Here is a 16,669-nt window from a genome sequence, read left to right as displayed (position 1 = left end):
ACATATATATATATATATACACACACATACACATATATATATATACACACACACACACACACATATATATATATATATATATATATATATGTATGTATGTGTGTATATATATATATATACACTGCATGTTGATATGCATCTGTAGTACAAAATATGTGAAACATATTTTTAAAAATACATTTCAAATATACTGTATGTCTTTAAAAATACAAATAATGGAATCTTCTGCTCCTCCTACCAGTCCATCCTCCACAGGTACTACCTTTTGTATCACTAGCCCCTCCCTCTTAGATTGTAAGCTCCAAGGAGCAGGGCCCTCCTATTATTATACAGGATTTATATAGCGGCAACAGTTCGCTCAGCGCTGTACATTACAAAGGAGACAATACATGAGACAGTACAGTAACAATACAATGCGATACACGAGGGGTTCGAGGGCCCTGCTCCTTGGAGCTTACAATCTAGGACCCTCTTGTATTGAACTGTATTGTTGCTGTATTGTCTCCTGTTATATTGTAAAGCGCTGAGAAAACTGTTGGCGCTACATAAATCCTGTATAATAATAATAATATAATGAAATCTACATTTTTGGAATGCATTTACAAATATATGTAAAAATATATGTTAAAATGACTTTTTAATATGTTAATTTTTTTTTTTATATATATTTTTCTGATTGTTTTTAACATATCAAAAAGTAATTTTAACAAATATATTTTTAACATCATTTTAACATATATGGCAATATATTTGGGAAGAGGGTCAGAGTTATAGGCAATCAATGAGTCTTTGCAGAATGAGAAGAGAACAACAGCCTCCATGTATTTGGAAAGGTTTCCTCTAAAGGAAGAGTGCCCCTTTATGTTAGCACAGCTTTTTTTCATATAAAAATATATGTTACAATTACTTTTTTATATGTTAATTTTTTTTTTTTAATATATTCTTCTGGTTTTTTTACAAAATATATGAAAAATATTTGGAAAAATATGTTTCAAATATACTGTATGTCTTTAAAAATACAAATCTACATTTTTGGAATGCATTTACAAATATATGTAAAAATATATGTTTAAATTAATTTTTTGTATGTTAAAAATTTTTTTTCTAAATATATTCTTCTGATTTTTTTTTAACATATCAAACAGTCATTTTAACATATATTTTTAACATCATTTTAACATATATGGCAATATATTTGGGAAGAATATTTTTAAAATATATTACAAATAGATTTTTCTTCCATGTGGGTTGGTCCAAGCAAGATCATACCTAAACTTCAACTTGAAAGAAAACTAGGAAGTCCAAATCTGAACACTTGTTTTTGATGAGTGACTAAAACTGTACAAGCCAGAGGATCAGAGTTATAGGCAATCAATAAGTCTTTGCAGAATGAGAAGAGAACAATGACAGCCTCCATGTATTTGGAAAGGTTTCCTCTAAAGGAAGAGTGCCCCTTTATCTTAGCACAGCTTTTTTTCACATAGGGTAAAATATATGTTAACATTACTTTTTTATATGTTAATTTTTTTTTAAATATATATTCTTCTGATTTTATTTTACAAAATATATGAAAAATATTTTTACAAATACATTTCAAATATACTGTATGTCTTTAAAAATACAAATCTACATTTTTGGAAGGCATTTACAAATATATGTAAAAATATATGTTTAAATAAATTTTTTCTATGTTAAAAATTTTTTTTTAAATATATTCTGATTTTTTTTTAACATATCAAAAATTAATTTTAACATATATTTTTAACATAATTTTAACATATATGGCAATATATTTGGGAAGAATATTTTTAAAATATATTTCAAATATATTTTTCTTCCATATGGGCAGGGGCAGACTGACAACTCATGGGGCCCCTGGGCAATAGGGGATCATGGGGCCCCTGTGTCCTTGCCCAAACTCAAAAAAGCCTATGAAGAAGGTACCAGGGGCATCTCATGGGGCCCCCTACTGACCCCGGGCCCTCGGGCAGTGCCCGAGTTTCTAAATGGTCAGTCCGCCCCTGCATATGGGTTGGTCCAAGCAAGACCATACCTGAACTTCAGATTTGGACTTCCTAGTTTTTTTTCAAGTTGAACACTTGTTTTTGATGAGTGTCTAAAACTGTACAAGCCAGAGGATCAGAGTTATAGGCAATCAACGAGTCTTTGCAGAATGAGAAGAGAACAATGACAGCATCCATGTATTTGGAAAGGTTTCCTCTAAAGAAAGAGTGCCCCTTTATGTTAGCACAGCTTTTTCCACATAGGGTCCCAAGAGTGGCAGAATGTGCTACGTCACCATTAACCAGTAAAGCCAGAAAACCCCGGTGTCCAAATCCCAGCCCATACAAGGGCATGGCACAAAGGCCAACACCCTGATGTAGATGGAGGTGAGGTTCATACCTGACAACCCTTTCTCTCTTCAATCTTCATCATTAGCAGTATGGAATACAAACGCTCAATATAAAAAAAAAAAAGAATTAAAAGCACACAGATGAGCACTTATCTCTTAATGCTTTGCAAATATTTAATGAATCTGGGGAATAGTGTTTACTGGAGCAAATATATGAATATAGAAATTAAAGGCTGCTAAGAATCTCAGTGTAACTCTTGTGACGCACGCTGCAAATGCGTTATGCAGAACCTCTGGAGACCACTTCAACCTCGATCGTACTTACAGGAGGATAGCGGCTTATCCCTCACCTTATATACACTAGCAGACACACAACACTGGCAGCGATCCCTCTGCTTGATCTCTGCACTGAATGGATGCCACACAGGATTCTACACTGCTACTAAGCCACCTGGATGCAAATTTAAGCCACATTTTTACTGCCCCCCACCACCACTACTCACTCTTTAGCTGCAGAGGCATCAGCTGCAGGGGTGTCGAACTGGTGGCCCTCCAGCTGTTGCAAAACTACAAGTCCCATCCAGGGGCGGACTGACAAATCATGGGGCCCCCGGGCAATAGGGGATCATGGGGCCCCTGTGTCCTTGCCCAAACTCAAAAAAGCCTATGAAAAAGGTACCAGGGGAATCTCATGGGGCCGCCTACTGACTACAGGCCCTCGGGCAGTGCCCGAGTTTCCAAATGCTCAGTCTGCTCCTGGTCCCATCATGCCTCTACCTTTGGGAGTCATGCTTGTAACTGTCTATCTTGCAAGGCCTCATGGGACTTGTAGTTTGGCAACAGCTGGATGGCTGCCAGTTTGACACTTGTGAGCTAGGGGATGTACACATGGAGTGGCAGGAATTGTTACCCCCTGTTGCTTTCGGCTGCTCTGCAAGTGCCCCACAGCTACATGCAATGCACATGGTTGTGGTGCAGTAGTCTGGCCTTTAGGGGGTTAAAACCTGCAGTGAGAAGGCAATACAATGCCTGCACCTGTCAGATGGTCTCTGAAGAGCAATCCAACAATGGGTCATTCCTCAAAGAACAAAGCACATGTGAACGAGCCCTTTAAGAAAGCCACATACAATGCATGGTATTGCAGCGCAGTCATCCAGGATTTAGGGGGTTAAAACCTGTAGTGAGAAGGCAATACAATGCCTCCACCTGTTAAATGGTCTCTGAAGAGCAATCCGACCATGAATCATTCCTCAAAGAACAAAGTCACATACAATGCATGGGGTAGCAGCGCAATGATCATCCAGCATTTAGGGGCCTAAAACATGTGGTGAGAAGGCGATACAATGCCTCCACCTGTTAAAATGGTCTCTGAAGAGCAATCCAAACACAGATCCCTCACATGAACGAGTCCTTAGAGTAGAAGTCTCTCTGAACAAATCTTCATATTCTTCTATCTGCCTGGGGACATACTGTAGTGCATGTAGCAATTTTTCAATAGGCACTTTGGATGCTAAGCTACAGAGGTCAAGAATGCATCCCCCCACCCACACTACTGTTTGACCAAGCTGCTCAGTAGGGGACAAATAGCTAATTAAGTTAAGTTTGATAGCCATTGTCTTAGATACCAGGCACTTACCTGAGATAAGCACCATCACTACATATGCAGGGTGTCAGGACCTGGATCACCTGCTGGTGGCACTGTGGTTCCCTAGATGGGAGGGTTGAAGTTCCAATGTCCATCAGCGGGTGAACAATAAACCGACTCACAAAATACCTGACAACCTAACTACAATACAATATATACAAAATGAGGAACACCGATACCAGGGTAATACAGGAGGTGAAGGGAGGAGGGGGGGAGCCGGGGCTAAGAGCAGAAACAAGGGGAGCCAATATAAGGCAACAGGATACAGGGTGGAGGATGCAAAGCAGGAACAATGGCAAACAGAATATGGCTAGCAAAGTAAAACACTGACTCAAGAGGCACTAGTAGAGGAGGACCTAAATGCCCTCCCAGCAGCCAGCAGATCCCAGTAATCTCCACCTGCTGCTGGCTGCTGGGAGGGCATTTAGGTCCTCCTCTACTAGTGCCTCTTGAGTCAGTGTTTTACTTTGCTAGCCATATTCTGTTTGCCATTGTTCCTGCTTTGCATCCTCCACCCTGTATCCTGTTGCCTTATATTGGCTCCCCTTGTTTCTGTTCCTAGCCCCGGCTCCCCCCCTCCTCCCTTCTCCTCCTGTATTACCCTGGTATCCGTGTTCCTCATTTTGTATATATTGTATTGTAGTTAGGTTGTTAGGTATATTGTCAGTCGGTTTATTGTTCACTCGTATCTTCACGTTTGTGGTGTTTCCGGTTTGCTGGTGTATGGATGGATTTTAGTCTCAATGTAAATAAATCTCACTTAAAGCATACACAGTCTGGTCTCAGTTTCTTAAGTGTAGCCACGCAGATCTGGCAATCCTGACAACAGAGCAATGATCTGGAAAAGACAAAATGCACTTACAGCAGAGGGGGCAGACCCATTGTGCGGTGTTCTGGGGGAGCATCTCTGTATTGTTTGTTAACCGATTCCCCTCTGTCCTATAGCAGAAGTACTGCTACAGGGCGGCAGGGCTGAGAAAAATCACGTAAATATACATGATTTGCGTGTGCTCCGCCCTTCCTGCACTGCCATTGGCGGCTACAGATGTCAATCACTGAGTCCTGGCTGGAGATTCCCCTCTGGCAACACTGACAGGGGAGAGACCTGTGTGTAAACAAAACAGGAGTCTCTCCTGCCAGCAAGAACATGCTGCTGTGTATTTCTCTGCACAGCAGAGTTATACACAGCAGCATGTTTTCCTAGTAAAACACACACAGCGGATTGCCCCAGATGTTAACCCATTCCTGCCCAGTGTCACTAGTACAGTGTCAGTGCTTTTTATTAGCCCTGATCACTGTATTGGTGTCAGTGACACCAAGTCAGTTCCCCCCAGTGTCAGAATGCCCGCCGCAGTCCCGTTTTAAGTCGCTGATCGCCGCCATTACTAGTATAAAAAATAAAAATTTCCAGTATCTATACCGCCATTTGTAGATGCTATAACTTTCACGTAAACCAATTAATTTACACATATTGGTATATTTTTAGCATGGAGCAGAATACATTTTGCCCTAAATTTATGACAAAATTTTATTTTTTTATTTTTTTTACTGCATATGTTTTATAGCAAAAAGTAAACAATATTGGTTTTTTTTTTCAAAATTGTTGGTCTTTTTTTGTTTATAGTGCCAAATATAAAAAATGCAAAGATGATCAAATACCAGTGAAAGAAAGCTATATTTGTGGGGAAAAGGACAGAAATTGAATTTACATACATTGTTGCATGACCACGCAATTGTCAGTGAAAGTAACGCAGCGCAGTATCGCAAAAAAATGGCCTGCTCAGGAAGGGGGGTAAATCCTCTGGAGGACAAGAGCATATTCTATCAGATGTACAGTCACAGTATGGGGGGCAGTATCGAAAGAGTTCTGCTTGAGCTACACAATAGGAATGCCCACAAATTGGGCTTCTTGCAGGGGAAGAGCTGACTGGTAATAACAACAGACATAAACAAGATTTACTAGAGAATCATTCGGCATTTCTTTGCCAAGCAGAGATAAGTACATTATATTTCTATAAAACCCATATAGACCCACAGTTACATTTGCAGTGCCCAGAAGGCATCATATGGAAGAATGAACACAATTGCAGTATTACATTCCCTGGAGGATCACTGAATGACATCACTAGAAGAAGAATCTCCAGGTAAATTGTGTACATTAATAATAGACAGTTTCATACAATTTCATTTTGTTTCATTTTGTTTTGGGCGCCTAGTGATGCTAAATAAACAAAGGGGCGGGGCCATCCACTGTCTCAGGTTACCCCGCCCCTTTATTTACTGTTGGTGGGAATGGAAGATGTCAGATGTTGGGAGCAAGCAGCCAGCATTCACTGTGATTGACACTGGATTTTCTTTGTTTTGTGTTTTGTTATTTTTAATAAAGGACTTGTCTAAAACTGTGTTTGTGTGTTTATTTTTGACACTTTTTTGGTGAATGAGTATGGGGTACTATGTACCCCATACTCATTCACATGGGGGGCCGGGATCTGGGGCTGCCCAAGGTTTGTGGGAAAGAGGTCCTTGTCCCTGTCAACATAAGAACAAGGTGCTTTGGGAGGGAGTCTCCCCTGCCCATAAGCACCCCCTCATGTTGAAGGCAGGGGCGGACTGACAACTCATGGGGCCCCCGGGCAATAGGAGATCACGGGGCCTTGGTGTCCTCGCCCACACTCAAATCACACCCAAAAAAGCCTATGAAAGGTACCAGGGACATCTCATGGGGCCCCCTACTGACCCCCGGCCCTCAGTTTCCCAATGGTCAGTCCGCCCCTGGTTGAAGGCATGTGGCCTGGTATGGTTAGGAAGGTGGGGGGGCTCTCACTCATCCCCCCCTTTCCTAGCCTGCCAGACTGGTATGGATTTTGAAATGGAGCTCACACTGATTTTTTTTTTATATTTTGGCATGGGGTTCCCCTTAAAATCCATACCGGACCTAAGGGTCCGGTATGGATTTGGGGGGGGGACCCCACACTGTTTTTCTTAATTTTGGTGTGGGGTTACCTTCAATATCCATACCAGACCTGAAGGGCCTGGTAAGGATTTGGGGGACCCCCACACTATTTTTTTTTTAAATTGTTTTTCAACTGGCATTTGTTTAGTTCACATTTTGCTGACAGTGGGAATCCCAGCTGTTATCAAATCAATTTGGATCATTAGTTTCATTCAGATGCTTCAAACATCCAAGTGAAGCAAATACATTTTGTTGTTTCTTTAAACGTTATTTTGGATTCATTGAAGTTCGTTACTGTTGTCAATCAGAGATTTACATACATCTGAATTTCCAAATAACAAACATTTTTGTCTGAATTTCTATTTGGAAGGAAATGAACCGGGTATGTCTAATAAAGAATAATCTCACTAAAAAGTAAAGAAAACAACATTGTATCTCATTTTTTTTAATTCTCTCTTGCACATTCCAAAATCACTTTAGCACTGTCTGGTCATTTACAAATATGCTGGGATGGTGTGTTATATTGGACTGTGATTTCAATAAGTTCAGGCTTAACAGAAGTCTTTTCTTGTATTATTCCTTTCATTTTGCTCCCTTGCACCTGTTAAAAAATAGTAGTTTTTGTTCCAATACTCATCTTCTATCTGGAGATGTCTCCCTACAGTACTTCTCCTTGGCCACTAGATGACTCCAGTGAGCCTAGCCTGTCAATGACACACCCACTGGGGGTGGCAGCATCATGCAGTTTGTACTCCTTGGGGTTGATTTACTTAGGGCCGGTTCAAGGGCGGACTGACAACTCATGGGGCCCCCGGGCGATAGGGAATCATGGGGTCCCTGTGTCCTTGCCCAAACTCAAAAAAGCCTATGAAAAAGGTACCAGGGGCATCTCATGGGGCCCCCTACTGACCACGGGCTCTCGGGCAGTGCCTGAGTTTCCAAATGGTCAGTCCGCCCCTGGGCGGGTTCACACTATAGAAACGCAGTGCAGATGCATTTTTCATTTTTCCCCTCTCTTTTTCTTCAATTCAAATAGGGACATGTGTGTTCCAGTGCATTTGTGATTCATGTTCCCGCGTTCCAGTACAGTTCTGTGCAGGAAAAATGCAGTCTGTTCTGCTTTTTTTTTCTGCAACCGGAACGCACCAGAACTTCAAACACTGGTGTGAACTATGACATTGACAACCATATAACCTACTTTCTGTGCATTTTGGATGCAGAAAAAAAGCAACTGAAACGCATGTAGTGAGAACTGGTCCTAAAACTGGAGGGTGCAAAATCTGGTTTAGCTGTGCATGGTAGCCAATCAGCTTCTAACTTCAGCTTGTTCAAGCGGTGGGCACCAAGTGGTCCCGCACAGAGAGAAGAAGCGTTTGTAGACCACTACAACAAGCAGGTCATTTAAAGAAGATGAGCGCACCATTGCGGTGAAGTGGTGGACACTACGTGGATTTGTGAAGTGCATAACAGGGGATTGGGATTTGTTTTGAAGTCACAAAACAATTAATTTCCAGCAGGCAGGATGACTTGTTACAACACAATTTTGGGACTATGTTGGACATATTTTGATAAGAAGCATAGATAAGATGTTTTTATATTTCAGTTCTTGTTTTTTTTCACAGCGCTGCACTGGAATATGCATTTACATATGGGTACACGTTTGTGTGTGATACACATTTAGTTCTAGCTGGCTGATATTATTTAAGGACACTAGAGGGCAGTGTAGGAGTCATTTTTTTTTAATATTTTTAAAGGGTTAGTTCACCTTTACAAAAAAATTGCCTATGCAGGTAGACTCCCAGGACATTGCAAAGAGAAGCCTAGTTGTTGACTGTTCATCGCTAAGGCCCCATGTACACAGGACACTTCTGAACGATGGAAACTGACTGCTGGAAAACGTAGGCTAAAAACCGTCTGTTTAGCCGCGTTTGCATAACGCGTTTATGTGTGTTTGCGTTTAGAAGCGTTTTTTCCCAAATTCCCAGAATGCACTGAAAAGTGGTAAATTATTAACTATTTCAGACTGTTTCAGAGAAATACAGAGAGTAGAAGCAGAGACAGCAGTATGTGTTGAGATTAGCAGGCGTGAGTTGCTCATTAACATTTCTTTTGTTTCCAAGGGTGGGAAAGGTGTCTGGCGGGGTGAGCTATTAAGGCCACCTGGCAGGGAGTCTTCATGAGGAATTTGAGGTGTGAATGGTCATTAACATATTTTTTGTTTCGAAGGGTGGGAGAGGTCTGAGGTGTGAATTGGTCATTACAATGTGTGACAAGCTTGGTAGGAACATCCTGTGTTCAGTATTTTGTCCATCTGAGTACCTTGAAAACACTTTGCATGCATTTTTCATGCTGAAAAAAGGCTCTGGACAGCATCAGGAACTGGAAGAACACTTATAAACGCGATTTGCCACGTTTAGCCGCGTTTTGCGTTTGAAACGCTGATAAAATCAACTGCTGGACATACGTTTTCTGCGTTCAAAAAAACCGACTGTAAACTCAAATGCCTGTAAATTACTGTAAACAGATGTATACATAGACACATAGGAAAACATTAGGGTGAGTTCAGGGGCTGCTGAAAAAAAACGCTGAACAGCTCCTAAACATGAGTTTATCAGCTGCAGTGTGCATGAGCCCTAATATCACAGGAGGGAGCTCTTGCTCTGATTTTAACCCCTCTCACGTGCTCTCTCTCTCCCCCATGATGCGGTAGCTTTGAGCTCAGCATTTGAGATCTCACTTCTGTGATGGCGGAGGTGAGCAATAAGGATTAGGCCTTAGCTACACCATGGGAGTATTCCAGTCAGATTTCAGGAGGTACTTAAATGGTCTACACCTATAGCAAGGGTATTATTCAACTTTAGTCAGTTTGTTTTTATCTACAGACACCCTGTTCTGCTTCAAGCAGGGAAATTCAGCCTGCATTATTAACTTTGACCACAAGATAGAGCCCAGAATAAATGTATTGTTTTGTAGAAACCAGAATCTATTTAGATAATAAAAACTACCATCATTCTTCATTCTAAGAAAGGAAACAGGTGCATCCTGGGAGCTCAGACTCCATCTTAAAGTGTTGCTAAACCCACAACAGTAAAATCAGTCTGTCATAAAAATATGCAGCGCTCATAGGTTAGAGATTAGCCTGATCTCATATATTAGAGAAAACCTGATAGCATATAACAGATCTATATTAGATAAAATACATGATATAGATAAATAATAAAAAGGAATAAATAAACATATTAAACTCGTGACTTCTGTGGTGCATCCGGGATTGAGAAACCAGAGGAAATGTTTGTGACTCTTGTGTTGGAAAAACTGAGAATAGCTTGCACTAACCAGATGTCTCAGCACATGGAGCATGGAGTAATTAAGACCTACTCCTGGTACTCTGAAAGGAAGCCACTGCAGGGGATGATGTCATCTGATCTCTCGCCACTAGATGTCATGTTCCCAGGACAGCAGGGATCCCAGAGATATACATCAGCCAATGGAAGGATTAATCCAGCAAGCCAGCCAGCAGCACACAGGAGACCAAGAGGAACCAAGCACCTTCAAATGGCCCGGGCTCCCTCCAAAAAAGAGAGCCACAGGCCAGAAGCTTTGATAGTGTAGTATTGTATTTATTTCCGTAGTAATTTCAAATAGTAAAAAACACACTTACAAATAGTGATCACAGGAACATGGGGCAGCTATGTGGTATGTCCAGACAGTAAGGGAGGTGCCCTCAGGTGCTGCTGGCTGACTTGCTGGATTAATCCTTCCATTGGCTGATGTATATCTCTGGGATCACCATCCTGCTGTCCTGGGAACATGACATCTAGTGGCGAGAGATCAGATGACATCATCCCCTGCAGTGGCTTCCTTTCAGAGTACCAGGAGTAGGTCTTAATTACTCCATGCTCCATGTGCTGAGACATCTGGTTAGTGCAAGCTATTCTCAGTTTTTCCAACACAAGAGTCACAAACTTTTCCTCTGGTTTCTCAATCCTGGATGCACCACAGAAGTCACGAGTTTAATATGTTTATTTATTCCTTTTTATTATTTATCTATATCATGTATTTTATCTAATATAGATCTGTTATATGCTATCAGGTTTTCTCTAATATATGAGATCAGGCTAATCTCTAACCTATGAGCGCTGCATATTTTTATGACATACTATCCGAAGTTTCTTGAGGTTTACTTTCTATGCTAGCAGCTCAAATTAATCATTTTATGAATCCACATACTCATATTTTTTATCTGAATAACTATTAGACACCTAGCGCTGTTGCACTTTATTTCATTTTCAGTAAAATCAGTCTGTATATGCAGTAAAACATGCTTGTTGTACTCACTGTGGAACCTAAGGGTTTAGAAAGGCTGTTTGATCCTGTCTTCTCTGCCCCTCCTCTTGTTGAAATGACCACCTTATACAGACTGAATCCGTAGTCACATGCACATGCTCAGTTTGGTGTGTATTGCTAGAGAGTTTTTTTTTTTCTTGGGAGAGTGCATGTGATCAGCACAGGGCCAACCAGCACTGTCCAAGCAGAGGATCAGGACTTTCACATCCTCCTAGAGCAGAAAGAAAACTCCTACAAGCTTTAACCAGTGCTCTGCTGAAGTCACACGACTGCTCTAACTGCTGATGAGAAAAGGTATTTAGCAGTTTATATTTACTAAAATAATTGCATTTCTGTGTTGTGTGTACTGTGGGAGACCAGATATAGTGAATGCAGGGTCCTGGGAGACCGGATATAGCGAATGCAGGGTCCGGGGGAGAGCAGATATAGTGAATGCAGGGTCCGGGGAGACCAGATATAGTGGATGCAGGGTCCGGGGAGAGCAGATGTAGTGAATGCAAGGTCCTAGGAGACTTGATATAGTGAATGCAGGGTCCTGGGAGACCGGACATAGTGAATGCAGGGTCCGGGGAGACCAGATATAGTGAATGCAGGGTCCGGGGAGACCAGATATAGTGAATGCAGGGTCTGGGGAGACCAGATATAGTGAATGCAGGGTACGGGGAGACCAGATATAGTGAATGCAGGGTCTGGGAGACCAGATTTAGTGAATTCAGGGTCCTGGGAGACCGGATATAGTGAATGCAGGGTCCGGGGAGACCAGATATAGTGAATGCAGGGTCCGGGGAGACCAAATATAGTGAATGCAGGGTCCGGGGAGACCAAATATAGTGAATGCAGGGTCCGGGATTTAGTAACACTTTATGAACTAAGGGAATTCTCTGCAGCACATGTCGTGGACTGAACTTAAATCCCTTACCGGCAGCATCAATAGTAAATTGTTTTAGCCATCTACAGCCTAATCATTTCATTGTGTTTACTGTATGCTTCATACATTATTGTAGGTATTTCTTATCTATGTTTTAAATAGTTTCCATTCTGTTCTGTTAATAAAGCTTCAAGATTATAATCAGTCTGGCTTATTACAGAATAGGAGGGTTTAACTGAATTTCAATTTACACTCAAGGAAATGTGTAGTGAGGACAGAACACCCCTTTATCTTCATTTTAAGAAAAGGAAAAGTGCATCCTAGGAGCTCAGACTCCATCTTAAGAATTGAGGGAAAGGAACCAGCCATAATTCTCTGCAGCACATATCATGGACTGAACTTACATCCTTTACAGGCAACATCGCTGGTGAGCATGGGCTTATTGCCATCTACAGCCTAATCATTTCATTGTATTTTCTGTATGCTTCATACATTGATTGCATGTATTATATGTTTTTTCAATAGTTTCATCCTTCCTGTTTTGTTAATAAAGCTTCAAGACTACATTCAGTAATCACAATACATTTAGTCTGCCTTATTGCAGAATAGGAGGGTTTAGCTTCATGTCAAATTGCACACAAGGAAATGTGTAGTGAGGACTGGACACCGCCTTAACTGCATAGACCATTTTTTGGTGAAAGTAAACTAACCCTTTAAATAGAGATGTACCATGAAGGCTCTTGGAGTACTGGTAATGTTGCCTTCACACAGATCTAGGCAGGGATCAGTTTGACTCCTTAGGAGGCATTTTGTGCTTTTCACAAAAATGACCCCTGATACAGAAATACATGTAAAAATACAGACATGGCATCTGAGATACTCACATCAAACTCATTGAGGGCCGCGGCCAGCTCCCCAATGCCTGTATGGCCCTGCTTCTCATCAGTGGGTGAGGTGGCCTGAGCAGCGTTGGAGATCCCTGCAATAGCCTCCTGCACTTGTTTGAATACATAGTCACGGTTGGCCCTGGTGGCTGCCACATCTGGGTGGCGGAGGAAAGCTTGTGAGGCTGTGTACAGCATTGTGGCATTCTTCTTCAGAGCTCCTCGAGCAGCTGCCATCTCATCCCTACAATGAGGGTCTTTTAGTTCCTGTGAGGGAGAAGAGGGAGAACATTTTACTGCAAAGGAACATCAGAAAGAAAGAACATGTTGAGATAGCATTTAAAGTGTGGCGCTGTATTAATAATGAGTTACCAGCACAGGTGACCAAATCCAGAAGACCTTCACCTACTACCAGTATGCTCTGAACCCAATATCCACTTCTGTTGAACCAGCACTGAGCTGGTGAAATTGAGTTGCAATTTTATGTAGCACACCCCCAAAAGAGCCACTGGTGAACTTGTTTCCTATCCCCTTAATTAAAACACACACAGCCAGGCACACCGCATTCTTCCACTGGCTTGAAGGAACAGTCTAGAGGTTCTTTTTAGGGTTTCATTGGAACAATGGATTTGGATGGGGTGAAGGGAGCAAGGGATACCCCCAAAGTGATAAACTGAACACTTTGAGGATTCTTGTCTAGGTTGCTGAGCTATACAAAAACTATCCCACAGAATCACTAATGTTGACAGGTGACTAGGACTTTTCCCAAAAGACCAAAAGCTACACAGTCACTAACTTCTAGCATTGGGGTAATTTACTCACAAAGCCATAGGATCACCAGTTGCCTCCTTCTGATATCCAGCTGTCTCCAGTGAGGGAGATACAGACTCACACCACCATAGGACAGCTGAACACCTTTTCCCCAACTTCCTCCTGACACTCTCCAGTGAGCTTCTCCAGACCCAAACAAACTCCAGGACAAGGCTTTGTAAATAGGCCCCCCAGCTAAAGCTTCAGCTGGGACCTCAATATCTTCTAGGTGGCATCTCCAATAATCCTGCCCTAGGGGTCTCCTCCAGGAGGACTGGACCCAGGAAGTCTACTGCTCCTGTCTTAGGCACAAGACTATTTATGGTGTTTCCCACCACTTACTTGGCACACCTCCCCAGTGATTGGCTAAAGTTCAATAAATATTTAGACTGCTTACTCTGTTCTTTCGCCCACTATATTTTTAGAATCCTCTAGAATACAGGGGAACAATCAGAGTAGCAACCTCCGAGACACTGAGCAGGCCTGAATAATCAAACCCTGCTACATTGATTACAGAGGAACTAAATACATTTACCTAACAGCTTATTTATAGAAAAAAATATCTACACAATTCTAGGAGGGTGCTACATACTGTATATATAAATGAAATATAGTATTACAATGGCCAGAGTGAAAACATGTAAGCGGAAACAAATACAGTTGTGTCCAAAATTATTCAACCCCCACTGAAATTGAGTGTTTTGGCCAGTTTGACATTGCTTTTGATCATTCAGTCATCTTGCTTACATTTACATTAAAGAGGCACTTGTAGGTCAGACAAATATAACATAACAGTTATAATGAAATAACCACAAATGTCTTTTCTGTGCTCACAGCATTATCAGTTTTATTCAACCCCCAAGTGACATTCAATCTTAGTACTTAGTACAGCATCCTTTTACAGTTATAACAGCTTTTAAACGTGAAGCATAGCTTGACACAAGTGTCTTGCAGCGATCTACGGGTATCTTCGCCCATTCTTCATGGGCAAAGGCCTCCAGTTCAGTCACATTCTTAGGCTTGCGCACTGCAACTGCTTTCTTTAAGTCCCACCAGAGGTTCTCAATCGGATTTAAGTCTGGTGACTGCGATGGCCACTCCAAAATGTTCCAGCCTTTCCTCTGCAACCATGCTCTAGTGGACTTGGAGGTATGCTTGGGATCATTGTCCTGTTGAAAGGTCCAACGTCTCCCAAGCCTCAGGTGTGTGACGGACTGCATCACGTTTCCATCCAATATCTCCTGGTACTGAAGAGAATTCATGGTACCTTGCACACGCTGAAGCTTCCCTGTACCTGCAGAAGCAAAACAGCCCCAAAGCATGATTGACCCTCCACCATGCTTCACAGTAGGCAAGGTGTTCTTTTCATCATAGGCCTTGTTCTTCCTCCTCCAAACATAGCGTTGATCCATGGGCCCAAACAGTTCTAATTTTGTTTCATCAGTCCACAGAACACTATCCCACAACTTTTGTGGTTTGTCCACATGGCTTTTGGCATACTGCAGTCGACTCTTCTTATTCTTTGGAGACAGCAAGGGGGTACGCCTGGGAGTTCTGGCACGGAGGCCTTCATTACGCAGTGTGCGTCTTATTGTCTGGGCTGAAACTTCTGTACCCACATCTGACAAATCTTTTCTCAGTTCCTCAGCAGTCACACGGGGACTTCTCTCCACTCTACGCTTCAGGTAGCGCACAGCAGTCGAAGTCAGCATCTTCTTTCTGCCACGACCAGGTAGCGTTTCAACAGTGCCCTTTGCCTTGAATTTGCGAATGATGCTTCCTAAGGTGTCTCTTGGTATGTTTAACATCTTTGCAATCTTCTTATAGCCATTGCCCTTCCTGTGAAGAGAAATCACCTCTTCTCTTGTCTTCCTGGACCATTCTCTTGCCTTCACCATGTTTGTAACCACACCAGTAAATGTCTAGAAGGAGCTGAGTATCACAGTCATTTTAAAGCTGCCTAATTGGTGCTTATTATGCTTGATTGCTGCTCGGTGACATCCACAGGTGTTTTCAATACCTGATGGAAAGCACCTGTATGAACCTCTGTTCTTCAGAGTGGTAGTCTTTAAGGGGTTGAATAATTGTGGCAATGAAGAAACCACATAAGAACCATTTACTACTGTATTACATAAACAATTGATGTCATTTTAGTTGCATTTGGGTAGTTACAACGTCCTTGTAGGATTTGATTCTGAATACAATTCCAAATGTACACTATAGTCCCTAAACCCCTTTACAGCATTGGGGGTTGAATAATTTTGGACACAACTGTAATTTCATAAAATAGAAAGAATGCCCATGTGACTATTTAAGAGTCACGCCATAAAATGAATGCCATATGTGTACACTCACCGGCCACTTTATTAGGTACACCTAGCTAGTGCCAAGAAAATCTCCCCCACACCATTACACCACCAGCACCCCGAACCATTGATACAAGGCAGGATGGATCCATGCTATCATGTTGTTTACACCAAATTCTGACCCTACCGTCTGAATGTCACAGCAACCAGTCTGCCTCCTATTCTGCTCTGACCTCTGACATCCACAAAGCATTTTCGTCCACACAACTACCGCTCACTGGATATTTTCTCTTTTTCGGACCATTCTCTGTAAACCCTAGAGATGATTGTGTGTGAAAATCTCAGTAGATCAGCAGTTTTTTAAATACTCAGACCAGCCCGTCTGGCACCAACAACCATGAACATGTTCAAAGTCACTTAAATCCTCTCTCTTTCCCATTCTGATGCTTTGTTTGAACTTCATCACATCTAGATGCCTAAATGCATTGATTTGCTGCCATGTA

At 41.8% G+C, this 16,669-nt stretch overlaps 1 protein-coding gene across 1 annotated transcript in view; it reads right to left on the bottom strand.

Annotated features, from left to right (window-relative positions):
- The window catches only part of LOC149445818 (catenin alpha-2-like), a 680,096-nt gene that overhangs the window by 47,428 nt on the left and 615,999 nt on the right, over positions 1-16,669 (bottom strand). Inside the window, exon 6 of the mRNA XM_089653375.1 lies at positions 13,051-13,317. Coding sequence (XP_089509501.1) covers positions 13,051-13,317 — 267 coding nt within the window. The remainder of the gene's footprint in view (positions 1-13,050; positions 13,318-16,669) is intronic.

The sequence above is a fragment of the Staurois parvus genome, unplaced genomic scaffold, assembly GCF_062004578.1.
Source record: "Staurois parvus isolate SC_StPar_1 unplaced genomic scaffold, SC_StPar_1.0 ptg000708l, whole genome shotgun sequence".
NCBI lineage: Eukaryota > Metazoa > Chordata > Amphibia > Anura > Ranidae > Staurois > Staurois parvus.
This window is presented reverse-complemented; position numbering and strand designations above follow the sequence as displayed.